General features: G+C 54.0%; 2 protein-coding genes across 3 annotated transcripts in view; both read right to left on the reverse strand.

Moving 5' to 3' along the window:
* Positions 1-1,573: 1,573 nt before the first annotated feature.
* On the reverse strand, positions 1,574-13,092 carry LAD1 (ladinin 1). Of its 2 annotated transcripts, XM_076357845.1 has the most exons (10): positions 12,864-13,092; positions 9,522-9,662; positions 7,607-8,114; positions 7,049-7,192; positions 6,259-6,308; positions 5,328-5,400; positions 4,813-4,941; positions 4,326-4,415; positions 3,074-3,151; positions 1,574-2,711 (listed from the first exon to the last, which is right to left on the reverse strand). In XM_076357845.1, the coding sequence occupies exons 1-10, from the start codon at positions 12,899-12,901 to the stop codon at positions 2,703-2,705; spliced, it is 1,260 nt and encodes a 419-aa protein (XP_076213960.1). In that variant the 5' UTR covers positions 12,902-13,092; the 3' UTR covers positions 1,574-2,702. The 2 variants fall into 2 exon arrangements, with proteins under 2 accessions (XP_076213960.1, XP_076213961.1); XM_076357846.1 differs by lacking the exon at positions 3,074-3,151.
* Positions 13,093-20,816: 7,724 nt separating this feature from the next.
* The window catches only part of TNNI1 (troponin I1, slow skeletal type), a 279,093-nt gene continuing 273,135 nt past the window's right edge, over positions 20,817-26,774 (reverse strand). The window contains exons 2-7 of the mRNA XM_076357863.1: positions 24,686-24,729; positions 23,907-24,038; positions 23,731-23,820; positions 23,076-23,252; positions 21,566-21,676; positions 20,817-21,197 (exon numbers count right to left, since the gene is read on the reverse strand). Coding sequence (XP_076213978.1) covers positions 21,569-21,676; positions 23,076-23,252; positions 23,731-23,820; positions 23,907-24,032 — 501 coding nt within the window. The 5' untranslated portion in view covers positions 24,033-24,038; positions 24,686-24,729 and the 3' untranslated portion in view covers positions 20,817-21,197; positions 21,566-21,568. The remainder of the gene's footprint in view (positions 21,198-21,565; positions 21,677-23,075; positions 23,253-23,730; positions 23,821-23,906; positions 24,039-24,685; positions 24,730-26,774) is intronic.

Raw genomic sequence — 26,774 nt, forward strand, 5'->3', positions numbered from 1 at the left:
CACGACACAAGAGTGGAGACTCCCTCCTGGCCACGACAGCGCAAACATGCATTTGTGAAAGCTTATTTCTACATTTCCTTTCACCTCCTCTCTCATACATCACTAGATCCCACAGAGCATTTGCTGAGGAACAGCAACAAAACCAGGACTGTTAAGGGGGTACCCAAGAAAAACTAACGTTACACCAGAAAGTGGCTCTAGGAATGTTTATCCATCCTCTGCACAGAAACAGATAAACCTTTCCATTAAAGCTTTGAAATCTTGTTTTGAAAGAATTAGGAGAACCCAGCAGATGTATTACAGAGTTAAAAAGGAATCATTGCACATATTGTTGACTGAAGAAAAATCTCCCATCATTTGCTGTGGATTAAATACTCCAGATATCCCTCCCAATCCTTAAAATCCCCCTCTCCATTACCTAAGGGCTGGCTGGTCAAACCTCTGGGGCTGAGTTAATCCTCCACAGTCCGCAGTCCCTGCTTTCCTCCAGGCTACCCAGACATGGAGCTCTTGTTTCCCAGCACTTGCTCCAGCATGGGTCACGTCGCTGCTCCCTTCCTGCTTGGCAGGGTCAGACCATGCAGGGGAGCACCCCACCTCTAACCCACCCCACGGGTTGCCAGTGAGCCAGGGCCAGGCTGACCTGACTCCCCCACTGGCATCGCATCCCTCTTGCCCCCTCCAGAGACACAGGGAATAGGGATCTATGAGATTGCCCCGGCACCAAGGTAGCCAAAATCCTTCTCAGATGCCTTGGCACACATTGGGGTGGTTCAAAAGGTGTTGGGCAAGTTGCAAACACAACCCCCTGGAGAGGGTCCTGATGCTTTATCCGTGGGAATGCCTTCATGGCAAAAATACATCCCAGTGCAAGCAGCTGGGGAGGACCATTAACCCTGAGCCAAACCCCTTCTGGGTCTTTATCTGCCCTTCCACTGAGCATCCTATGCCGCGAGCGGGCACCCCACCGCCCCAGCCTTACCTCTGCCGTGGGGCACCGGTGAGATCCCAGGGAGCCGAGGGGAAGCCGGCAGGTGTCTGGGAAATGCTCTTTGGGGGCAGGAGGCTTTAAGGGGGCTCCAGCGCCCACCCCGGGGCGGGCAGCGCCGCAAGGAATGTGCCTGGCGCCCAGTGAGGAATGCAACACTTGTGAGCTGCTATTTCAGCAGCCCCGGCCCCCTCCGTCGCTCCCCCTTCCCCCCCAGGAGCCCATATAAGCCCAAGCTATTGTGTGGCCTCAGAGATTTGCTATTTTAAACTCTCTGGACTGAGATACGCGAGTGCCCAAGGGGCTGACACAAGCCAGCCAGCTGTCACTTTCTAGGGCCGGGGACGCTGATAAGGCGACGCTGCCACGAGCGGAAGACCAGACCCTCCACCGCAGCCCCTGACCCGGGCTCGCTCAGATGCTGCACCAGGTCCAAGGTGCTGTAATGAGAAGGAAAGAGTCTCCGGCTGCTTTTACCCCCCGCAGAACATGTTTGTCTCGGGTTTTTGCCTTTTTTCCTCTTGCCAGAAGAAGGGAAGTAAACCGTTCCCGGTCCCAGCCCAGGAGCAAGTGACCAGGACCACCTTAGAAAGAGCAACTTTTATTAGAAAAAAAAAAAGGCACAGAGAAAACCAAGTCCTTTCCAAAGCCCAACAAGCAAGATCAGATCCCGGGGCAGCAGTAGAGTCCCACACCGAATTTGGACACCGCAATGGTTGCTCAAGGCACAGCCCTAGCCCATTGAATGGCCCCGGCACAAGGATTTGAGCATCATTTTATGTGCTGTTCATGGCACCCTAAAGCCAGCCTCGAGAGAGCACCCTGCTTCCCTGCTGGGTGGGCTCAGCAGCCTGGAGAGTGCCGGACCAGGGGTCTGCATAGCCACAGGCAAAGGGCTCAGGAGGAAGGGTGAGAGGGAAATGTCATTTGCAGAAGGGGCCCAGCACAGGGCGCTCAGATCCACGCAACCCCAAAAATAGGGCCATGGCCAGCCCAACCTTGCCATATCACTAAGTGAAAGGGGTCACTGCTTGTAGGGAGCAGGGGACAGTAAGGGCAGATTAGAGAAGGCCAAGTCTCTGGCTCTGGCTCAGCTGTGTGCTGGAGGGAAGCACCAGGGCCGTCAGGTCCACCCTTCCTCCATGAGGCATCTCCAAGCTACACTGGTGCACTTTGCAAACACTGTTTGCCTTTGGTTGGGTCCCTCCAGCAGTGACAGCCTGGGAGGTGGGGGTGACATCTGCCTGCCCCACACGAGCCAGGCAGCAGGGATGGACACGGTCCATGGACGTGCAGCTGAAACTCCCTTGGCCAGGCAGCTTCTTGCCCCAGTGACATCATCCAGCTGCAAGGGAGACGTATAGATTGATCCCCTTTGCAAGCAAAGTTACGGGGCACAGGCAGAGATTAGGAGGAAAACACCAAAATGTTGTGGGGAAGTGAGGCAAGAGTCTGCCTTCAGCATTTGCAAGGAGCCTCCAGGCCTGGGCACTCCCGGACAGGCAGTGAGTGAGGACTGGGGGCGCAGGGATAATCTTCCAGCCTTCTTCCTTCTCATCCCACAAGCAGAGGACCCTGGAGACCTGGGGTGCACCCACACATGGCGCGGGGGACTCTCATGGCAGTGGGCTGCTGGACGGTTGGGTAGGGCTGGGCTTTGATCTTCAGAGCAAAACAGTTTTTCCCAGATCATCTGATATTATTACAACTGATATTATTTCAACTGGAAAAGAAAGTGAGAAACAGTAAGGCCGGGCCTGAGGCTGCAAACCCCTCAAAGGCAGCTACTTTAACCAGGACCATACTCATCCCGAACAAGGGATGGGGCAGGCGGGCATCCCCTAAATCCCACCACGTGCCACTTCCTTTCCTCTCCCAGACCAGGCCCCTTCTCACTCTTACAGCTGCCCCGAGTTGTTCCCTCCTGCTGACTCCCCCAAGTCATGGGGTCCTGGATGTCCCACACGACCCCTCTCCCCCCCATAGGCTGCTTCTCCTGTGCCTGCCCTGTGGGAGATGCACTAGCGGGCAGGTCCCGGCTCTGCCCCTAGCTCAGAGCAGTTTTCAGAGCAGCTCCATGTCTACCTTGGTGTCTCCAGGGGTGTCTCCAGGCTGCTTTACCCAGACATCACGGTTTGGCAGGCTGTTTATTTTCCTGATGTCCTGGAAACAGGAGAGTCGTAAGTGGCACAAGAAGGTTTTCCCCATGCATCATGTGCACTGTTGCCTTGGTCTGACTTTAACCAAACCTTGAAGCATACATGCTCCAGGTAAAACCAGCCTGCTTTGAGATCCTGCACCTGGGAGACCCTCAAGACCAAGTGCAGCTCCAGCCCACAGAGATTGATGGCAGCAGGCGTTATTATAGGAAAAACTGATAAAGGAGCTGCAAGCTTTACCCAAGAGTGACCCCAGGAGCAAACCCTTTCCTGGCAGACACAGAGCCAGCACAGCCTCCTGGTACAGACACGTTTGGGCAGAACTAATCTCTGCAGCTCAGCGCTGGGGGTGCCCGGGCTTGCCTGCCTGGGCTGCAGGGCTGGGCTGGAGCTGCCCCTCCTGGTCCTGTACACAGGCGGCTGCAGGAAACTCTGCTACGAGCAGTGGCAAAACACCTTATTGCTGAAACAGTGATACCTCCCCAGGACTTGCTGAACCTCTCCTTTCCAAATACAGTAAACTACCCTGAGGCGAAAGGGTCTCCTGTCCGTCTCCCTCACATTCATGTCTCTGGAGCAGCCGTGGTGGCAAAGTGGTGGCCTCTGAGTCCCCTTAGCTGGGCACTTTGCCCCAACAGCTACAAGACACCATACTTTTGGGGGCTGGGATACACACAGGGATGCAGATCACTCCAGACCCCACATGCAGCAGGACATCTCAATGCACACACAGGTCTCCAAGCCTCACAGAGCCCAGTGCCGAAGGACCAAGCATATGGCTCATCTCCCGGTGGCCTCCCGGTCAGAGCTAGTCCTCCAGACACTGGTAGAGGTGAGATCATGCTAGGGTGGTCTCTCTCATGGTGGCAGGGTCAGGTCCCCCTGTATGTTTCCTGGGACACGCACCCAGCTGGTGCCTGCTCTCTCCTCACCCCCGGCTGGGAGCAGCTGCCTCGGGCACTTTGCAATCAGGATCAGGGCACAGCAACAAGTAGAGCCTGTGGCGGCCCTGCAGCACCCAAACCTCTGACCCTTGCTAAGCTCCTCTCAAACTCTTTAATGGGTTCAGCCAAGGGTTCATCAACCCTTCAAGCCCCACTACCCCAGGTGCAGGCACATGTCCCACCAGGCTGCCTGGTCTCAGGGCTCTAGCCCGAGGTGTCGGCACAAGCTGGTACCTTGCTCTTTTCCTCCTTGGCAGGCTCCTGAGCTCGGCTGATCCACAGATTAATGCGGGATGTCACTGATCCCGGGATCTTCAGGTTGTCCTGTGGCACAGAGAGGGACACCAAGGTTACAGCAACAACTCTCCCACTGCATGAACGTAACCCAGGCCAGTCCCCAGGGCATGGGGAGACTGAGCAAACCTGCAACAGGCAGAGACCAGCCTACACCTTGGCTCTATCCCAGCTCCTCAAACACCAGCGCATCGGCACAAACCCACACACTGCCAGAGCACAGTTTCGGTGGCAGCCGGTGCCCGAGCCCAGCCCTGCCCGGCACCGCTCAACAAGCACTAAACTCCCACCAAACTGCATCCAGGCAGCAGCCTGCCGGACAGTGCGTTGGTATCCAAACAGGGGAAGATTTGTCCAAAAAGCTGGTGCCTGCCCTGGCACAGGACCCCGCTGGAAGGTCCTTGCTCAAGCCAGCTCCTGCTCTTACCTTCCTGATAGCGAGTGGCTCAGCCTTGCTGGGAGCGCTTGCCTCAAAGAAGTTGCGCTTGCTGGCCACCCCCTCCGAGGACAAGAGGCTCTTCTGAATAGTCAGGGATGATTTCACCACTTCTGAGCGCTGGGAGGAGAAAGGGGCATCAGCAGGGGCAGTGCTGCACCCCAAGCAGTAAAAAGAAAATTCCTGCTTCTGGCTTGCGTCCCGAGTCCATTGGGGTCTGCTCCCTCCCTGCCCATCACCAGCTCATGGGCTTGCTCCGCTGCTCCCCGCAGCAGGACCATGCAGCAACCCTATGACCCTCTCCAAGGGATATCCCCTCCTGCTCCTAAAACCCTGAGGCTGATCCCTTCTTCTGCCTGGGATCATCCTCTTCAACCCCATTAGCACTGGTTGTTTGGTGCAGCCCAGTCCCTCTCTCCCTTCCCCGTTCAGCTCCAGGCCACCCCTCTCCCTCTTCCCACACATCCCTCCCATGCCAGCCCAGCTATGCCAAGGGTTTTCGGTACCTGCACAGCTGAGGTGTACTTTTCCAGCTTCTCCCCAATGGTGGTGCTGCTACCCGGGATCCTCAGACTCGCACTGGTGAAGAAGAGGGGAGAGAGTTGAACACAGCCCCCTCAGGATCTCCTGGGACTCAGCCCATGGTCCTGGAGGACTCCACTTGGCAGGTGAAGACCCCGTCCAACACAAGCACTTCTCCTGCATCCGTCTGCCAAGTGAACCAAGGCAGCTCATTCCCTGCTGGGTTTCATCACCTTACTAGGGCCACACTGTACATTCAAAAATAGCTCTGAGCTCCTCAGTTTACCCTGTCTTCACCACTGCCAGCTCTGAACTGCATCTTCACCAACAGCAGTATGAGTTTGCCTATAGTATGCACAGGTGCAAGCCCAGGTGCCCTTAAAGCCCCACTCCCCTGCCCTGTAGGTGGGAAAGGGCATCCTATTGACTCCCTGCAGTCAGACCTGAGCCCTCAGTTCCTCAAGAGGTTTTAAGCCACCTGTCCAAACCTTGCCATGGAGATGTGGAGGATCACTTGATCTGGCCACCAAAGGCAGATCAGGTTGCTTGTGGACCTGTAGAGTGGGTTTTGATAACTCCAAAGATGGGACCCTGTTGTCGTGCTGCACTGCTCAACACTTAACCACTCCTGTGCAGACACAAGCACCGATGAGAAACTACATCAACCAAGAGACAGCAGGAGCTAGCTGGAGAGATCTTGTACAGATGCAAGCTGTACATTGCACGTTGTCCTGTCCTCTGCTAAGCATCGCTGCCCGGTCAGCCAGGCACCCCAGGGACCAATGTTCAGCAGACCTGTGCCAGGGCACTCACTAGCTGGTACCAGGTCCTATCACCTCCTCCTCCTCCCTTGGAAAACAAAGGATGACCATTCCTGCCCAGCAAGACCAAAGTAACATGAAGAGAGGTGCTGACCTCCTTGTGAGAGGGCTTTGGCTTTCTTCTTTCTGTTTTCTTGAGATCATCTGGAAGACACAAGGAGAGGAGATACTGGAGCCATCTTTGGTTATCAAAGATAAACATGGGAGAAACTGTCTCAGACTCGTCTCCCCCATTTTCAAGCAAGCTCCATTTTCACTCACACCAGAGCTTAGCTCATATCTCAAAGCTCTCCAGACTAAAGACAGTTTGTAGTGCTAACAGTTTTATTCCCAATCAGGCACCATGAAAGTCAATTAAGCCTAGCCAGTCAGCCCTGAATCACAGCAGGGAGGATTGCAACAGTTCTTGGTTTTCCCAGCCTCTCCAAGCACTTTATTCCAGAGATCTTTTCTGGGGGAGGCTAGAGTTGAAGATATTCTCAGGGATGTAACAAGGGACAAGAAGGAGGATGGATTTTATTTTTATCCTGTGCTCTCAGAGAAGACTAGAAATGCCGGAGGGTGGATGGTCATTGCTGTGACTCTTGGGGAAATCTGAGGACAATGAGCTCCCTGTTTTCTCATCACTTCCCACAAGGTTCCATGCCAGCACAAAGAGTATGAACATGGGCATGTTCATCATCACAGGCCTTCGGTCAGACATGAAGAAGGAAAACAAAGGAAAGACTGAAACAGAACCGCAATGCCTAGATCAAGGGTGGATTTTGAACAGACTTTTGGGAACAGGCTCTGCCAACATAACCTGGAGACCAAAGCAACCCTTCCCTGTCACCATCCTCCACTGCCTAAATGGGGGTCTTTCTCCCACTTGCTTTGGCTCTTACCCGAAAGGAGACAGTTCTTGGGCTGGTTCGTCTGATGGAGCTGCTGTAGGTGACATGAGTTGGAGAAGTATCTGACTTTTCTACAGCTTCATCTTGGGTGGGAGACACCTGCATTACCTCCTTTGAGGGATTCCTGGATGGTTGCTGAGAAAAAAGCAGACATCTGATGCATCCCTGCAGAGTCTGCAGAGAAGGTTGAGGCGCAGGGAGGAGAGCAGCTAGGGTGGGAACCGGTTTGGAGGCAGGAGTTTGAGATCGAAATCCTCCAAACCTTGGCTGTCTCACTCGGATACACAAAGCCCCGGACACCTCTTCAGTGAAACCATGATGGCAATCAGTAGGGGCTTGCCGGAGAAGGTGATCAGAATAGTACATGCAAGGGAGGGAAAGGAGGTGGTGGGACCCTGTCCACCACCTCGTGGTTTGCAGCTCTCAGAAAAACCTTCCCCAAAAGCCCATTTCCCTCCTGGTACTTTTGGGCTCTCCATCTCTCTGTTGTCCTCCCAGTACCCAGGACTTCACACCCCAAGGGTCAGTGCCTTGTCCATTCCTGCTCACCTGCTGGTCCAGAGATGAGGTCACCACCGAGGCTGTCTTCTCCTCCGTGCTGCGGCTTCCCTGCCTGGTCAGGATCTTCACTTCGCGGAGCCGGCAGCCCCCCAGCTCTGGCGATGCCCGCTGCTGTGGCTCCCCCACCTCCTTCCTCTGCTCCCCCCGAGGCATCCCCACACCTTGTCCCTCTTTGTCCTGGAGACGTCCCCTCACCACCGCCTTCCTCTCCGAGGCCGGCTCTGGGTGCTGGTCTCCTGGTGGGTCCCCTCCGCCCTTGGCTGCATCCTGACCCCGCTCTCCAGCCTGGATGCTCTCCTGCCCCATGCGTGGCTGCGTCCCTGCCTCCACGTGGCTCGCTCCCACCCCTGGCTCCTGCTGCTCCTTATCCTGCCTCAGCTTTTCAGAGATGGCCATCGGAGACCTTATCCGTCTCCCTTCTTGCGTCTTCAGCACCTCCGAGAGCTTACGCTCTTCCTCATCCTCCAGAGACACCGGCTTCACCAGAGATTGAGGTCTAGAGACAGAGACAAAACAAGGGGCAAAGCTCAGCACCCCGGGGCCAGAGGGCTGGCTTTTATGCTGCAGGTGAGGTTAACCCAGGTGAAAGACTCTGGGGGGCATAAAAATCCCACCAATGTCTCTGGAGTCATCCCTGCAGACCAGGACTTGCAGCCACACTCATCCCCATCATCCCAGCTAGGCTCTCAGAGGACAAGTTTGGATTAAAAGTCTTTTTTTTCCTTTTTGTGGCAGAGATTAAGCATTTCTGCAGCCTCATCCCAGGACATCAGCATCCACCAAGTCCTGTGCCAAGGAGCTGTGGGCTCAGAGCAGCGTGCTGGGTCTGCTGCTGGATGAGACGTGCGTCTGTGGCTCTTTGGTGGATTAGGAAAAAAATACCACTATCTTTAGGTTTAAAGTGTTGGTCGTAAGACAATCTGCTATGGCAGGGTTCAACCACAGTCCCAACACCTTCTGCAAAACAGTCATTTTCCCCTCCTTCTCACAGGGAAACATAGGCACCAGATTTGGGAAGAGGCAGATAGGACATTTGTCCAGGGCCACACAGACTGTAACTACACAGTCTCCAGGGCTTGGAAAGGATATGGGATAGTATTTGCCCTCCTCCTGAACTGCAATCACCACATGGCCGGCCCGTGCTAGCACCAGGGAAGGGGGACATGTCCTGTCTAGCTTGTTCATGTTAGCCATGTCCAACCCCTATTCAACCCATATGCAACCCAGGTATCCTGACACCATCACGTCTGCAGAGAGAAACACCTACAGAGCATGAGTCTCACTGTGGACATAAAACATCTAAATATTGGACATTTCCAGGACCAATTTAGAGAGTGGGTCAGGTTGTGTAAGGGCAGTGTGATTTCAGGGCATCTCCAAATCCCAGCTCCCTGCAGCAAGGGACTTTGGGAGCACCACTGGAAAGCCCTTGGGTCACCTCCCCACTTCAGCACAGATCATACAATGTCACTGCAATGTTCATAGGAGCAGGAGGACAGCCAGCCAGGTGCTGCATGCTCAGCCCACCTTCCCGGCAGAGATGAGTGTCTCTTTGCTCTTACCTGCTCAAGATGCCACTAGGGCATGGCCAGCACCCACCCGAGCTCAACCTTGGCACCGACCCTCACCCTGGCACACCGGCTCCCTGTGCCATGGGACATGCTGAGGCCCATGATTGAACCCACCAGAGATATACCCCTCTTCTTCTACTCCTCCTGTGAAGCCCATCCTTCTGCCCAAGAGCCCATTGGACCCCTGCTCTTCCCACAGCTCAGCCCACTCTCATCCAGAAGAGACTCACACCAACTGCAGCAGCTTTGGCTCAGGGTTAAGAAGAACAAGGCAGCAAGCTGCAAGCTATCAGCATCATGAGTAAGACTGATGCTAGCAGGACCTCACGCACCTGCTGGAAGCTGGACTGGTGTCTTTCACAGGGCTAGGAGGCTCTTCATCCATCGATGTGGAGGACAGCAGGCTCCGGTGCCTTCGCCGGCGCTCTCTTTGCTGTTCTTCTTCATCCTCAAGGGTCCTCTGCCTGGCCAGGCTGTTTGGGATGAAACATAACATCATGGTGAGGCTGTGCCCTGCACAGGGAGCTTGCAGCCCTGATGCCAGACAAGAAAGGAGACCAAAACACCCTCGGGCAAGGGATGAGGGGCTGACAGAGGTTGTCTTCCCCAGCTGCTGCGTGGGGCTGGAGGAGAGGGACTCCAACGCGAGCCAGGTGTCACAAAGTGCTCTCACTCCACCCAGCTGATGCAGGCATTTCCCAACACAAGCACTTGACTTTACAACTCCTAATTTCTTCTGTTGGAGGGAGCACTCATTTAAAAGGAATCCCTACATTACGCAAACCTTCCCGGGCAAGGATATTTAACCTGTAACTCGGCAAGACCAGGACCCTAGAGTCACCACATAGATCTCAACCACATAAACTGTCCACTAGTGACAGAAGATTTTAGCCCCAGTGCAAGTTGTGGCAACGGCATTTTAATTTTTATCGAGCAAAAAGCCTCAGATGCAAAAGCGTCAGAGGCTGAAGGTACTGCTGACAAGCTCTGCCTGGAGACAGGGATGGCAGGAGCTCCTCTTACTCCCTGCATGTGGCTGGGCCTGGGAATTGTTTGTAATCACGGATTGAACCAAAAAGACAAGGTTCGTAATCATCTTTAAAGAGTCATCTTCAAAGATTTTATATTGCACAAGCCAAGGAAATTTTTTTTTTTTTTTGATAAAATACCGACCTGAATAAAAAGTCGTTTGGACAGCACCAGCTTTCCCTTCTCTGTGCAAAACCTGCCCACCCTCTCTGCCGGTGCATGAACTGTGTTGGAAAATATTTTTACTGGCTGGATTGAGCTTTTCACAACAATGTTCATCTCCCTACAGCACTAGTCATCAATCAGCTGCAAACACATGCAGGGGTCCCAGCAGAGCTCCCCGCACCCCCAACAGCCCGACCGGACAGAGCTCTCCCTGCACAGGATCCATCCCATCGCAGTGTCCCAGCGCTGGAGCTGGCACCCCAGTTTCATCCAGACTCAGGGTTTACTTTGAATTTGACTTTTAGGAACGTGAAAGTCAGAGCAGGTCCAGGCCTGCGGTATCGCTAATGTCGTTGCGGACACGGTGACTCGCAGCGCGGTTTACGAGTTACTGTGTAATGAAAGCTGGGTCATAAATTAAACCACATTACCCCCCGCAAATATTCGCGGCTTCTGTTCTTCCTGGTCAAGGGAGGCAAGGGAGTGCGAAAGGGTCAGCAGAGCAGAACGGAGAGCAAAGAGGGGACAGGTCCTGGCTGAGAGCTCAGCACTTGTCTGGGGACAGGGCAATGTGTGCTGCCCTTTCCTCCCGCTGCATCCATCCCCATCGCCCCCTGCTCCCCCCAGCAGCCTTCACACCTCAACAGCAATCGGACCCACTGCTGGGGGGCTCCAGGGTGGTCCCTGATGCCATGCTTGGCATCGGCAGAGGCAGGGATGGAGAAGGCTGGGACCTGCCCCAGGGAGCCATAAGCATCCCTGGCCAGCTCTCACCCCGCCAGGGGACACCTCCCCGTTCAGCTCCTTGCGGCTGTACTCCCCTCCGTGGGCCTGACCCTGTAAATATTTGCACACAGCTTAGCTGCACTGGGAAGGCAGCACGGCTTTATTTGCACAGCACAGTGTGATCTCCTGGCAAGACGTGCTGCAGCAATCACTGCACACACACGCATTCCCACCCAGCAAGGTTAGCACGTGTATGGGGACATACGCGCGCAGGTGCTTCTGCTAAGCACTCTTGTCCCTCAAGCAGTGACAGTGTGGAGTGCTAAAGCCAGTTTAAAGCCACGTGAGACCCAGTTACTTCTTTGTTTTTGCATGCACAGACTCCTTCGAAATGAAAATGAGATTTTCCTGCCTTGAATTTGCTTGGCTCCTGCAGAGGCAGTGTGTAACCTGGCATTATTAGCATGCAGTTTCTCATTATTTGTAATTAAGTAATTCACCCATTAGGCTATGGATTTGCTTTGCCAATCTTCCCCTCCTCTTTTCAAAGAGGGATTTATTTTTCACCGTCTTACCTTTTTTAACCTCAGAGATGAATAAAAAAAGTTTGGCGAGTCTCCCCCTGCCTTGTCCTCTCCTGCCCTGTTAATCATTAGTGCTGAGATATCTGACATTTATGCTGTTTCAGTGAATGCTGTCTCATCTAATGAGAGAGGAGAAACTGCCTTCCTGGGTTGTGAAACAACCTGGCTGCAGGACCCCGCTGGGCTTGCGTTCGGGCAGGTCCATGGCGCAGAGGAGGTGGATCTGGATGGGGCCGGGATGCCCTCTGGATCCGTCCCCGCCATGATGGAGGCAGGGTGTGAGCTGGCAGCCTCTGAGCAGCAGGGTCTCTCTTCATTCCCATTTCTGGGCTGGCCATGGTGAGTGTCTTACCCAAAGTACTGGGGTTTGCAATTGTCTCGGAGCCATCACATCCACTCAAACTAGGATTTCTTCTCCTTTTTGTGGGAGAGTGCGGCTGTGTTTGAGTCACCTTCACCCCGTCTGCGTAGCCGAGGTCGGCAGCGCTTGCCCCAGGGTCTGTGGGAGGTCAGGAGCGATCCCCACATCACCCAGGCTTCGTGTGAGCCCCTGACTCACCCCGTGATGCCCAGGAGCCTCACCTGCCCCGGCTCCCATCAGACACAAAATCACTTTTTAGGAAAGACAGAGCAGTGCAGCCAATGCCACGGGGCTGTGGGGATCATTCAGCGACTGCCGATGAATCAGGGCTTGCTCAGCACCGGATGGGCAGAGGCTGCAACCTCCGCACGGTGGAGCCGGGACATGCACCCAGGGGCTGTACAGATACGGGGCAAGTGAAAAAAAACCCACAGCCGGCTCTGGAGCAAGTCTGGAGGCACAGCCACGCCAGCCAGACCCTACCCCAAAGAAAGGCAAACCAGACCAAAAATATATCCAACACGGGGCAAGGATGCATTTCCAGAGCCATTTTCCCATGCAGTGCTCAGCTTCCCCAGGCAGCAGAAACAAATCTGCCTCTGATCTTGCCCACCCATGAGAAACTCCAGCAGTGCCAAGCACTCGCTGGGGCTGACACCACCTCTGCAAGCAACACCCCTCGCGCTGGCTGTCCCCTCTTCCCATCCTCCCCAACCCCCCTCAGCTGAGGCTCGCCATGCCAGCAGCCCACCCTCACCCCCTCCCTCCCGCCGGTGGAAAGGGTTAAGCATTAAACCACAAGCACCTACCTGGAGAGATCGGACCAGTTCCTTCTGCTAACAGACATTCCTGCTTTCCGTGCGTTTCAGAGAGCCCCCAAAACTTGTGCCGGCATCAAGGCCAAGGTGCTGTCGGACCCACAGGGATCTGCACTGCCTTGGAGACTCTGCTCCCCGAGGAGAGAGGAACTCCCTGCAAGGTTATTTCCCTGTGCACCTTTACCCTGCCTGCAACCCGTTTACCACCACGCTGCATCACATGGTTTCTTATCTACCTTGACAGAGGCAAGGCTGTAATTTGTCTACTAGCGGCGCCGTGCAAAAGACGCCCTGCCCAGGAGTGCCACGCAAAAGCAAATCACTCCTCACTGCCTGCTGTGCCAGGGTTTGAGCAGAGACCCGCGCTCGGGGCTCGATCTATCCAGGTCTCTCAGGGTTTCAGAGACAACTCCCTGCAGAGAACCTGTTTTACCAGCCACTCTCCACCAGTCAACAACTCCTCCAACACCGGTGGAGGAGGTGAATTACCTTGGGCTGAGTGGGAGGAGGCTGGCTCCCAGGGATCCAAAACAGTCATTAAAACACCTCCGTCTGGGTGCAGTCCAGCCCTTTCCAAAGAGCATGGGAGGGTGCCCTGCTCCCTTCAGCCTTTTCTGGATGTCTTGGATTGAGGCATCATGGCCTCCCCTGTCGTTATGAGCTTTGCTGCAGTAGAGAGCACTCACGAAGTCTCAGAGGAAGTGGCTGAAGCATGGAGGTGTCCAATTTTTGGGTGCTGAAGCCCTGTGCCAGAGGGGAGCTGTGTGCCCAGGCTCATCCCATGCCTGGACCCAGTCCATCAAACCTTTCATCCCCCCTGGGCTGGTTTCAAGACCCCATCGCCGCACGTTCACACAGGGCAACACTCTCCTTCAAAGGGCAGGTGTGAAGGCAATGGGCGGACTATCTTATCAGGGTGACAGGGGCACCCAGACACAGCAGAGCCAGGTCCAAGCCTGGTTTTTACCTGGGGCAGCCCCGGTGCACAGCCTGGCTGGGACCTCAGTGCTCCCACTTCTGAGGGTGGCCGGGCAGCTATCACAGCAGATGCCTACAGAAAAAGTCATCCAGGACCCCTTGAGTACAAATTCAGTCTCTGATCCTGGTGAGATCCATCTCTCCGCCAGCCCGAGAGACTGATTATAAGGCTGGGCTTGCCACGCATGCCTCCAGCCCACAGGGGTGTGCCCGGGACCTGAGCAACCAAAGGAACTATTTTAATCAAAGGTTCCTGATTAAAATTCCATTTCTAAAAGACAGCCATGTCAAATGAGCCGTCCGCTCTGAGTAAGGCTCGTTCTCTGTTTTCCTTTCTTCTTGCAGTAACCGATTATCTTTTAAGTGTTTTCATACACACAGAAAATTCAGCGCGTTGTGGCATAAGGAAAAAAAAATTACTTAAATAACCTCGCAAGCATCCTGCTAATTGCTGACAAGCTATATATAGCAGTTCAGCATCAGCAAGATACCATAAAGCAATAAACCTTCCTGATTAATGTGCAGTGAGCACTTTACTTGCAAAACTCATTGCCAAAGGATATCACTGAAGCATTGGACTTAACAGGATTTTAAAAAGGATTAGACTGAACGTAGTGAAAGAACACCCTCAGCTAGGATCTACATGGCAAACAAATATAAAACCTCACAGTTTGTGATTCTTCTTATTATTAAGATGAAGAAATTCTAGACAGGCATTTAGTGGCTGGGGATTAGGCAGAGGACAAGCCTTGATGACACTCACCCTTCACACTCCCCTGGTCTTTATTTTCAGCTCCGAGACCTTTTGAGCTGAATGTGGTTTCCTCTTTAGTTAAGACCCCTCAGTGGGTTTCTCCTCCATGGATTTGCCCGGTTTCCCTCAAACCCAGGAAAATTGTCAGTATAAAAAACATCCTTCAGCAAGGAGTTCCCCAGGTCTATTCCCCACTGCTGGAAAGGTTCCCTCCTCTCCTTCAATTTGGATGAGGTCCTGCTGAGCTGGTTGGCAGCACAAAGCATTGATCTCTCATGGTTTGAGATTTTTGCTGCCACGGAGCATTTAGCTCATGTTTTCCTTGATGTTCCTCATGTTTTTTCATGTTCAGCATAATCCCAAGCTATCACTCCCAAGCAGGCAATGGCCAGCCTACAGCCCATCAACTTATATATGAAGTCATGTTGGATTTTTCCCTCTGTGTGTTACCTTATACTCCTCCAAACATCCCTTGCCATTTTATCTCCAAACCCCAAGTCCTGCAAGATCCTTCTGAACATCTGTGTCATCAGTCTTCATCTCTGCTATGCCGAATACACAAGAATTATCAGCAGAGTCTGTTATCTCACCAATGTTTCCTATCTGTTAATTGATTATTTACCTCTACTTGGACTTTCCCTCTTAGCCGTGGCTGACCTAAAGGTCTTTGCTTCTGGAAATCCAGAAAAACTCTTATCTACCAGGTGACCCTTATCCACAAGCTCATTGACGCCTTCAGCAAATGCCGGTCACTTTGTGAGACCGGAGTTCCCTTTACAAAAGTTATTTTTGGCCACCCTGAGCTCATCACCGAAGTCCAGACCAAACTGCAGGTCCACAAAGCTGAAGGTGATGAAATTAGGCAGGGGCATGAGTCCATGCAGGGAAGGGATGCTCAGAGGAACCAGTCTGACATTCATCCAGATCTGCTCTATGCACCAGGCTGTTTTACCTGCTGTCCCAGATCTACAGCCAGAAGAGGAAAGCTATGTGCTCTTGGCCGAGGGAGTTGTGCCAAGGGACTCTGCTGTGTGCAGGCAAGTCTCTAGTGTAAAACCGCACTTCTCTCCGGGTACCCACTTTGCCCAGGGGTGGCTTTCCAGCCGCGTTGCAGGAGGGCTCTGCTGGCAGACCTGCATCTGCTTGCGGAGCTTAAGGAGGCCAGATCTTCATCTGGTGCAGATCAGCAGAAGACACCTATTTATGCCCACTAAGGAGCTAAACCAGTATCAGCAGGGTTGTTTTTTTTTCCCTTGGGAACAGTGTCCTGTGTCTCATCCCGACGCAGAGCCTGTTTCTTTGGCTACAGGGCAGTGGAGAGCTTCCAGTTTCCACAACTGTGCTGTAATTAGGGCATTCCTCAACCTTGCCCCGGGGCCCAGCGGTGAACCCTCCACCTCCACCCTTTTTGCCTGTGCCGGTCCCCCAGCATCGGCCACGGCTCAGCTCCTCCCTTGGCTCCACAGGCTCACCCCTGCCGCACTGCCGGTGGTGGAGTGGAGTCAGCAGCATCGTCTGCCCAGGTTTCCCCACTGGGCTGGGGCGTGGGGCTCGATGGCCAGGAAAAGGGGTTTTTCACCCTTGCTCAGCTGCCATCCCATCGCCGCAGCAGGCAACAGCTCACAAAGGTCCCACCAGCAAATGCTTTAAAAATCTCCGCTCACCCACACACACGGAGGTCTCCCTGCATCCCCGTGCTGGTGCTCTGCAGGCACTGGGATGGTCCAGGGCTGTCCTTCCCCAGCTACAATTCCTTCAGCTTTTGGAAAGATGTGTGTGATGCACTAGAAACTGAGAGTACAGAGATACCTCTGCTGTGCAAAGCAAGCCAGAAAGTGTCTGAGATTGGTGTGTGTTTGCTCAGAAACCAAACAAAACCCGACCACAGACTTTCCTGTTTTCTGTAGGAAAAGAATAACCATTGTCAAAACTGCCTTGCACCTAGCTAGCAGAGGGCTTTTTTTCATTTATAATTTGACTTTTTTTAAGAAAAGAAATAGTTTAGACAAATCTTGGTTCAGAAATGCCACCGTGGTGCCCCATGGATGCTATAGTGTCCTTCAGGTTCCCATTCTCCTCTGCAGATTGGCCTCCTCAGTAGATGCCATCTCCTGTGATGCCCCAGGTCTAACAATGAAGAACCGTGGACATCCCCCAAAAGTGGTGTCAATGGAAAATTTTCAGGTCATGGATAGAATAAGTGTGACTCATTGCCAGCACCTGTATGGCAGGCTGCATCCCTCATAGCACATGGAATCAGTTGCAATTAATGAGAAATCCCCTCTGATGTGAGCAGTGAGTGAGAGGGTTCAGGCCACAGCAAAGGAAGATGGACAGGATGGACGTACCCCACTCACACCAAGTGCCATACCCCAACCCAGCCCCGTCCTTGCAGGACACAAGCCTGGAGGGCTGCAGGAGGGGAAAATGGGGGTAAAGAAACCCTTTTCTTCCCATTTTATACTGCAGGGGACACACAGGACCCACAGTGACGACTCACGGTGGTTGTTACAACCCTGCCGATGGGGCGCAGTTGCCGATGGGTTGCCTCCTGCGCAGCTGCAGCCGCGGGGTTTGATCCTGCACCTGCAGCACCACGGAGGCCACGGGGGGCCGTGGGGGGGGGTAATGTTTAACCTTTACCACCAGGGACTGCAGCCTGGTGTTAACCCCTGCACAGGGCAGGGTGCTGCAGTGGTCTTCAGAGGCCGTGGGATAAACTTTACCCCTTCCCACCCCGGGGTTGCCCATCACTGCTAATCCTCCTCCCCTTCCTCCCTTTGCAGGTCCAGCCACCAGCTGAGCTGCAAATATGCTCAGGGAAATATCTGGGCACAGTTCAGATGTCTCTAGGCATGACCGATTAGCAAGGAGGTCACAGAACGTCCTAGGAAAGGAAGGGACCATCTTACAGCCAACTAGGAGGGATATTTCTGAAAGGCCACGTCAGGCCAAGCCCTTTGAATCTCCCTCATTGCAGTTTTGCCAGCAAAACCTTTCCAGCAGAAAATCATTGGGTTGATTAATATTTTTTTCTACTGTCCAATTTAATTTGCAATTTCTGCAATTTCAGGCTTCCAGCTCTTTGCTTTGGGGACTCTTGGCTGCAATGGAGCAACCTGGAGGACGGCAGGGACAGGGCTCTGCTCAGTTCAAGGAGACAGGACTGACTTACGCAGTTCTTCTGGAAATAAATACAATTTCATTAGCAACTGCCCAGCATCAGCTTCTCTCCTTAAGAAGAGCCTTGCAAGTCCCCCATTTGGGCTGAATTTTCAGTAAAAAGAGATTACCGTAGGGTTCCCTTCTAATGCAGAGAGAAGAAATTGAGATATTGTCACCTGGGAGGGAAGCAACACTGGGACTGCAGAGGTGGCCTGGTGCAAGGGAAGCCAGGCGCATCCTGGGATGAAAGGTTCAAACTGCCCCTTTTACCAAGGGGAGAGCTGGGCTCCCAGCTGGCCCAGAGCTACAGAAGCAGCTCCAGAGCACAGGTGGAGGAGAAGACTTGGCTCCCAGTCCCCCAGTCCAACCAGGAGAGCCTTGTGCTCAGAGCAGACAGCTGCATTTTCCCTTGAGATTCAATCCCTGTAAAGAGATGGGGGTTTTCCATGTTTCTAATAAAATGGAAATCCATAAAACTTTGTGTTCCCATGACCCATCAATGTGGTTTTCCACCAGAGAAGGATGAAAATGGGACACGGTGACTGGGGAGCATCATACTTTGAAAAAATAGGGGAACTTGCAGAGCGAAGAGTTTTGGGGTTGGGGTTTTCTCTCCCTCCCTCAATCTAAAACACAAGGCAGCCATGCAAAGTCATCTATAGCCTACGATGAGTGCATGTGGGCTCTGGGATCTTGCTGAGTACACCCTGGCTGGCTCTTACTGTGGCTGCAGAGACATATTGGTGAGCCCTGAGGTTTTGCTCTGCAGCAGTTTTGGGGGTCTTGGTGCGCAGGATCTGACGTTGAGCTGGACACGGGCGCAGGCTGGCTGCCGAGCATCGACCGGAGCCTGGTCCCACGGCACCCATCACCCATATTGTCTTTCATTTCACTACCATCCCTCCCCGCCCCACAAACGCCATCCCCCTTTTTTTTTTTAAATTACCAAGTTAGCATAATTGCACTAAGCTCAGAGCAACTGTTCTCGACCCGGACTTGGCTTGCCATTTTCTACTTCTGTTCCAGGTCTGAAGAAGGCTTTGTTTCCATGAAACCTCTCTTGCATTTTCCAGCTATACCAGTTGGTCAGGTAACAGTTATTACCTCTCCCTACACACCTTTCTTCCTCTGCCAGGATCGCTGCCGAGTGTGTGAGTTCCCTCTGGGGATAGCATGTGCAGCGAGATCCCAGGACACTGCCTCGGCACAGCTCCCGCTCGGGCAGCGAGCTCAGAGGGGCGAGATCGTGGCCGAAACCTTTTGCCTCCAGTGGTGGGGTAGGTTGGGCCGTGGCAGCATCCTGGGATCTCGCCACACATGATCTCCGGTCACCTTCGAAAGCAGAGTCGCTTGGGTTGGCCAAGACGGAGACACACTTCCCAGGGCTGCGCCTGCTGGGGACCCATCCCGAGGCGCGCAGGGGGAGGACAAGCAGTCCTGGCGCCATGCTAGACTGCAGCTGCTCTGCCGAATTAAGCTTGGAAAGGAAAAAATGGGTGGAAAAGGCTCTGTGTGCCATGCAACCACTCCGGTCATGCAGGGGGTGATCCTGGCCCCAGTTAGCGGGATGCTGATGGGGATGGAGGGTCAAGTGGAAAGACTGAGCATCTGTGCTTGCTAAGGAAGCGAATGTGTATTTTCCACCTGACAGCTACCTCTGATCTAACCCTAATTTGGGGAAGAGTTTTCATATTGAGTCTTAAATTCTCTGTGAAGGAACTGCTGGGTGTTGTGGCAGCCTGAGTGCTAATGACCATGCTAGAAATAAGTGTTCCCATCGGTCGCCATCTGCCCTAACCCTCTTTGCCCAGGGACAAAAGTGAGTGGTTGGGCTCAGTATTCCTGAATTGGCCAAAGGAGGGGATGTGATGCCCAGAGCAATCCGGCTGTCCTGCCGGTTTGGAGCCCAAGCCCAAACCCACCTCCCTACAATGGCTTTCCCTCTCTTGCACTGCTGGCCACTGAGCTACCCGAGTCTGCTGCAGAAAGTCCTGCAAGAGCCAACTGCATGGGGCCACCTTTTTGTGCCCCTAAAGAAATGCAATGTTCTTCTGGGAAGATTGAGCTCTGTTGGAGACCGCGCACTTTTTGATGCTGTTTCCTTCCAGCCCTGGTGCCTGTCCGGGGACTTGCACTTTGCTTCGAGATTATAGCATTTTCTGTACTTTACAAGCTCACTACACAGGGACAGGGGTGTGCTGCAAAACACCCATGGTGTGGCACAAGTTTGAAACCATGGATGCTGCGATTCCTCTGGGTACCTTGGGGACATGGACAAGGCATTGCTACAACCACCAAGAGCACCCCGTGGGGGCTGAGGCTCAGCATCTCCTGCAGTGCAACCAGGCAGAAGACCCAATTTGGTGTGAATTCTCACCAATTCTCCCCTCCAGCCCTGCTCTGGAGTTGAGCTGGCACATTCTCAGCTGCTTGCACCCAACCACCTGCAGTCTGGGGGGCTGTGATACCGAAGATGATAGGACTAGTGGGGAAGCACAAGCTGTTTGGCCTGAAAGACGGATTCATCTCATGGTCTCCTGAAACATTGTTCGAATTAAGCCTTGAAACAGGGCTGCCCCAATTCCCACAGCTCCAGTGCCTGTGACGGGGCAGCCGGTGGGAGAGTTGGTGCCTGGGTGAGCAAGCTCTGAAGGCTTTTCCAAAACCAGAGGAGAAGGAGGGGTGGGGGGAGCCGGTAGACAGCCATCTCCGCGCTGAGACCCGAGCCTTGCTGCTTGAGAGGCTGGTGCATCACTGGAGCCTGGCAAGGGCTGTGGTGCATGGGAGGGGAGAGGGGTGGCCTGTGCATGGGGCCAGGGGGGTCTCAGCAGAGCTGGTGGGGCACCAGGGACACCAGGGAGCAGCCTGGGGGGATGGAAGAGATGAGCCCAAAGCAAGTCTGATCCCAGGGTGTGCTGCCGGCCTGAATGCCGGCACGAGGACATTGCAGGGTGGCAGGAAAGGACCAGGGCATCTTCCCCACCAGGCTGTGGACCAGCACCTGCCCCTGGCCAATGCTCCCACAAGGATGAGCCCACGTGGCACTCTGCCCGAGAGACTGTCCTTTAATACACGTGCAGCCGCGTGGGTACATTTCAGGCTGCACCCGCCGGAGGATGGGGGAGTGGGAGGACCAGCAGCTGTCTCTGGGGCCTCTCTGCAGTGGTGGAAGGAGAGGGATGGCCAGTGACCCCTTGGAGACAGCATGGCCCGTGCAGGTGATACCGGGGAGCCGCTATGCCGGGGCCGTGCGGGAGCAGGGCTGATGGCAGAGCTGAAAGAAAGAAGCTCAAATCTCCTTCCCACACAGTTGTCCATGTGTTTCAGCTCGGTGGTGAATTCAGGGTAAGGGCGTAAAGAGCACAGAGGTGCAGCAAGGGAAAGGGCGGCAGGCAGCAGGGGTGGGGAGGCTTTTCTTCCTGATGCTCCTGTGGGAAAGAAACAGAGCAGAGCAGTGGGGCAGAAGAGGATTTTTGCTGAAAGCAGCCCTGCTTCCAGCAGCCTAAAGCTGGTGCCAGCAACACCCACACTGTGCAGGATGAGTGCAGCTGGGTGGCTGACCCCAGATAGACAGGGAGGACAAGCTGGGAGAGGGGCATAGCTGCTGGGGGGGGCTCCATGGTGCAGACGTGTGGGACAGGTACCCGTCCCAAGTGTGGGGTGGGAGATGGGGCAGGTGATGCTTTTTTCTGTAATGAGGGGGGGGGTGTTTCTGCATTCACCCAGCCACAAGCACAGATCAGGGATGCTGCAGGGAGCATGGGGCATTGCAGGGGAAGGCGGACTGGTCCCCTACCTCTCACTGGCCCGTGGGGGACTTGGCAGCGTCGAACATCTTCTTTCGCCCCTCCATCCCCGACATGGCCTCCACGTTCTTGCGCCAATCACCCACTTCCACGGGGCGCTCCTGCCGGGAGGGACAGGGACGGGGCTTGCAACGGCTGTGTGATGGGGCAGCCAGCAGCCCCACACTGTCCCACCCCATTACACAGAGCCCTTGGCCCTGGCATGCAGGCAGCACGGGGAAGGCAGCTGCCCTGTTGCAAACACCCTCTCCCTTGGAGCCAGCTACACCGTGTGCCCCTGCACGTGGAGCTGGCCAGGAAGATGGCAAACAGCGGTCTGATCTCCGCAGGGAGGTCTGGATTCATGTCGATAGCCCACAAAGCCTGACTAAGTTGCATAAATGCACCAGAAGGCAGAAAAATCCCAGAAAATCTCTTTAGGAGGAAGAAACCAGCACATGGGACTTACTCCAGATTTACACCAGCACACCAGGGCAAACGCAAGCAAAAACACTTTCTGCAGAGACCTTCCAGCCCACAGGAAACCCATCTCCACCTTCTCTGAGCTTTTGGAGGGGACTGGGATTGCTGGTGTGACAGTGAGAGCCTGGCAACCACCTCCAGAGCAGAAAGGGGAGATGACGGCAGCTGTGAGAGCATGCCCAAGTGTCTGCTCTGCCAACCCACAAGCATTCATAGATTACAAGCCATGCCCCAAAATCATCTCACGACACCTAAAATAAATTCAGGTCTATTCACCACCTGGCACTGAGGACTGTAAACACAGTTTTTATCCAAAGGACTGAGAAACGTGCCCTACTAGCAACAGGGGGAGAAAAACGGAAAAATAATTGAAAATTGAGATTCTTATCCAAACTGCTGAGCTGGGACCAAGGAGTAAAACCCCTTTGGGGAGAGGCACTGGGAAAACAGCACAACTCTTGCAGTCGGGGTGCCTGCACACCCCATGCAGGTTTGGGCATCACTCTCCGTCTCTGGTATTGAGAGAGACTTTCCCCTTTTGTGTCTCTGCAAAGCCGGTGTGAACTGTGCCATTTATCTCAGGCCAAGCGTGCTTACTGGGCTTGCTCTCTTATCTAATCTGGGTCTGGGAGTTTTCTGGGTGTTTTCTGGGCATGATTGCACCGAACAGGCACTCTCCTGGTTCCCTCGAAGACCAAAGACCAAACTCTCTGCAAGTGCAGCTCAACAGACATGCCAAGGAGGCCCCAGATGAAAGATTCCCACATGCTCTGGGAGGGATGAGCATCATGGGTGTAGCCCTAAATTTCATTTGTTATCGTCCACCAGTTACCTGGTGTTACCTGTCCAGTCAAACTGCTCCCACGTGGTCCTACAACATCCCACAATGGGCAGTGCCTCACAAGGACTGCCCTGTGCTATTTCTGAGGCTTACAAGGGATGAGCACAACCCACACAGGCTTCACAGGGGACCTTGGAGAAGGGCAAGGGCATCCCTAGGAGATGTCTCCATCTCTGGCCTCTAGAAGAGTCACCCACCTTCTCTGTGTCCTCCTTCTTGACAGACTTCAGGTTGGCTCTCAGATCCATGGAAACCTTGTGCTTGGAGCCCAGCAGAGCCCTCAGCATGGCATCGGCAGAGACGCGGACTCGCCGCAGGGGGGGTCGCTTGAACTTTCCTCGGAGATCAAGCACTTTGATTTTCAGATCTTTAATCTGCAGGTTGAGGAAAGGAGGAGTGCGAGGTCATCACATGGCTGCCTTGCACAAAAAGCTCCTGTGTGAAGCAGGAATCTGCCGACACCGAGCCCCAGAGGGGTCTGCGCCTCTCCTGCAGCCATGAGGACCACCTTCACCAAGGGACTGTCCACCTGACCATAGAGGTGTTGTCATTGCCTTGCCCCAGCCTGCTCAGATGGCAGCCACACCACAAGAAGGAGCTCTCAGACCCACAAGGGGAGACCAGAAGAATGAGGAGGTTGCCCGTGGACCCAGTGGACAGCTTGAGCTCCCTGAGGCAGGGATGAACCTTGTGGTGAGTCATGCCTTCCAGAGCAAATAGCAACCCTTAGATAAGCCTGGTGCATGTCCCACATCCAGGCTCAGCCCGGTCCATGACAGACCCCCATCGAGGCCCAAGCTACCATCTAGGAGGGAGTTAACGTCGAAGCAAACAGCCCATCCTGCCTCCTACCTCCCGAGTATTATGGTTGCATTTTGCTTCAATGTCGTATCTCTCTTCATCCACAATTTCAACCTTCTCGTGCAGCTCCCTGCACAGGTCCTGGGGGCCAAGCACAACAGGAGAGCAGTGAGTGATGCCCCCCATGCTCCCAAGGAGCTCACTCCACCCTCAGACCTGAGAAATACCTGGAGCTGGCTCAAGGAAAGCCCACTGGTGTGCAGTGGTGTGATCCGCTCAGACAGGTATCTTTCCTTCTCTGACTGCTTGTCCACGATCTCCTGATCCCACTCCTCCTTTGCTTTTGCCAGCATCAAACTCTATGAGCACAAGTAAATGGCAGGAGTGTGAACAGACAGGCTCCTCTGTTCCCCCTAAGCCTCTTCGCACAACGTCTGTAGGATGGGACAGTCCTGTCTGCCTCCCAAACCTCCTCCCTGCTGCAGCTGTCCTCCCAAAATCACTGTGCTGCTGCAACACACATCAAAAAATCCCTACACCTTTTGTGTGGTGACCCTGAAGGCAGGGGGAACAGCAGGGCCAGCGATACCACAGGGCTGCGGTGGCAGTGGTCCCAATGGATGCTGACATCGGCACTTTCTTTGCATCGGTTTGCTCTGCTGTGGCAGTAAATGATTTTCCCAAGCCACAACCCAGGGAGCTCCCAAGCTTGTGCTGCAGAGCTGCTGGTGCACAGACACGAGGTTTGTGGCTTTAGAGCAGAAGGCATCAGAGTCTCTCCCCACCTTAGTAAAGTGGAGGTGAGGGGAGGTTTGTTTGGTGTACGGACCACAAAGCCCACATGAGTGAGGATTTTTGAGAAGACAAGAGGTGGGACCGGGAGCTGCTCCCCAGGGCCCATACTTCTGCCGTTCCTCATTGCTGTCCCACCGACCACGCACTTCAACCCCAGCTCCTTTTCCCCAGCAAGACAAACCCCAGGGAGTTTCCAACCCTCAGGACTCACCTTCAACAAGAGTTTGCGTGAGGCTGTGATCTTGGATTTTCTCTAGGGGAAAGGGGAGGAAGAAAAAAAAAAGCCTTTGAAAACAAACTCACAGCAAATGCAGAGTAGCATCAAGATCACTCCCGAAAGGAAAGGCCCTTACCTCCCTGCCGGCAGGCGCGCGTTCAGGAAGGAGCAATAAGGAACAAGAGAAGAGAACACAGCATCAGTGAATAAGAGTCAAAAAGAGGTGACAGTCAAGAAAAGCAACTCCTGTGATTGCAGTTGGTTTCCTTATTTCTCTATCTAATAGTTGCCACCTGCAAGTGTGCCAGTTCTGAGACGACAGTGCTCTCTGGAAATGGAGTGGGTGCTCAGGGCCACTGCTCAGAAAGCCAAAATGCCACTCAAACGCAGCATGCAAGCTGTCACGGTGCCCATCATGCCAGCCCCAGCTCAGTCCCTGTGGTTCGGACCACAACACCCTCATTCACACGCTCCCCGCGCAGCCAGGGACTGGCACGCAGGATGCTTGGATCCTGTTCAGGTTGGCAGGGCTGGGGCATCTCCGTGTCGTTGCTTGATGAAAACCTTGCAGGGAGGTTTCTCCCTTCTGTTCACGATGGGGAATATGTTATATTTGTACGATGTGCTATGAAGAGCCTCACGGCAAAGCGAGTGGTGCTGCCTACCTCGGATCCCTATTTTGGGATCTAGGAAAGCTCCAAGGTTTGAATCGGGACATAGAAATGGCTAACAATTTTTATTTAAAGACAGTTTTTGCAAGGGGAATGGCACAGAGGTCTCGAGCATGGGCTGGTCTCCCAGCAGAACCCCCCCAAAACCAGACAAGCTCAGCCAGCACCAGCAGCCCAGCGGCCAGGCGAGGATTTAGTGAAATCCAAGGGAAACTCGTGCTACTTACGGCTCTGGCATTGCGGCGTCACACTGTTCACCTGCAAAAACAACGGGAAAGAAGATGAAACAAGGGAGCAAATCCCAAATCCGCCCGAACCCAGAAAGTGGCGGTGGGATGCTCCTGAGGTCCGGTGCTGCCCCATGCTGTCAGCGGAGGGAAGCAACTCTGCAGCCTCGCCATCCTGCTGTGAAACACCAAGACAAACCGCCCAGCTCCGAGGAAACCTTATTTCGGGCAAGCTCCAACCTGTTTCCAGCCGGCCCTGCAGGACTCGGTCTCCTGCTCCTCGGGGGTTTTCCCAAGCACCGAGCTGCTCGCCCGCCAGCTGCATCGCCCACCCCAGCTCGGGGCGAGGGGACAGAGGCGAGCGTGGCTGGAAAGCTCTGGAGAAACGGGGCGCCTCGGGGCTCCCCACGCTGTGTCGGCTCGGGGAGTCCCATCCCACAGCTCCCCGTGGGCAACCGCAAGGATGGTGGAGCCAAAACCCATCTCGAGAGCGACAGAGCAAGGAGCAACAAGTCATGGCCAAGCGGCTGAGCAGATTCCTTTAGCATCCGCGTCCCTGGTGAAACACTCACGGTTTCTTATTTTAAATTTGCTTGGTAATCCTATGCCCTGGCAGCTGCTTCAAAATGCACTGCCTCGCTAGCTGCCCCAGCACCGCCTCTAACACTTCCCTCTCTTGCCAAGAAGCCGGGGCTCCGCGTAACTTTGAGTAATAGAAAAATGTGTGGGAAAATGCCAATCAATTTATTTTTTTTCTGTTTCCAACCACGAGTGACAAACTGAAGCCACATTTCAGAAAGAAACAGCATTTTCCAGTGGTGGGTTTAGTCCTTTTCCTTAGAACTGAAATGGCAAAGCTGGGATTTTTTTGCCTTGATGTCTCCACATCCCCCTAAATTTGGAAACTGTTTTAAACCCCAAAGATTCCCGCTGGGGGAAAGACAAAGGAATAATTCTGGTCTCAAACAGCTGCTCCCAGATACGCATGAGCCCGTGCTGAGCAAATCTCAGTGTGCCTTCAGGAGCAGCTCACCTCCCAGCTCCGTCTGCTTGTCCCTGTGCCCTCCCCGTGTCCCCCGCTGCCTGGCCAGAGCCATGGCCTGAAGGAATGAGTTTGTGGGGGAAATGCCATATAATCCCAGCAGGAATCATCTCCCCCGGAGCCTGCCAGATCCCTGGATTTAC

The sequence above is a fragment of the Aptenodytes patagonicus genome, chromosome 22 (assembly GCF_965638725.1).
Source record: "Aptenodytes patagonicus chromosome 22, bAptPat1.pri.cur, whole genome shotgun sequence".
Classification (NCBI taxonomy): Eukaryota; Metazoa; Chordata; class Aves; order Sphenisciformes; family Spheniscidae; genus Aptenodytes; species Aptenodytes patagonicus.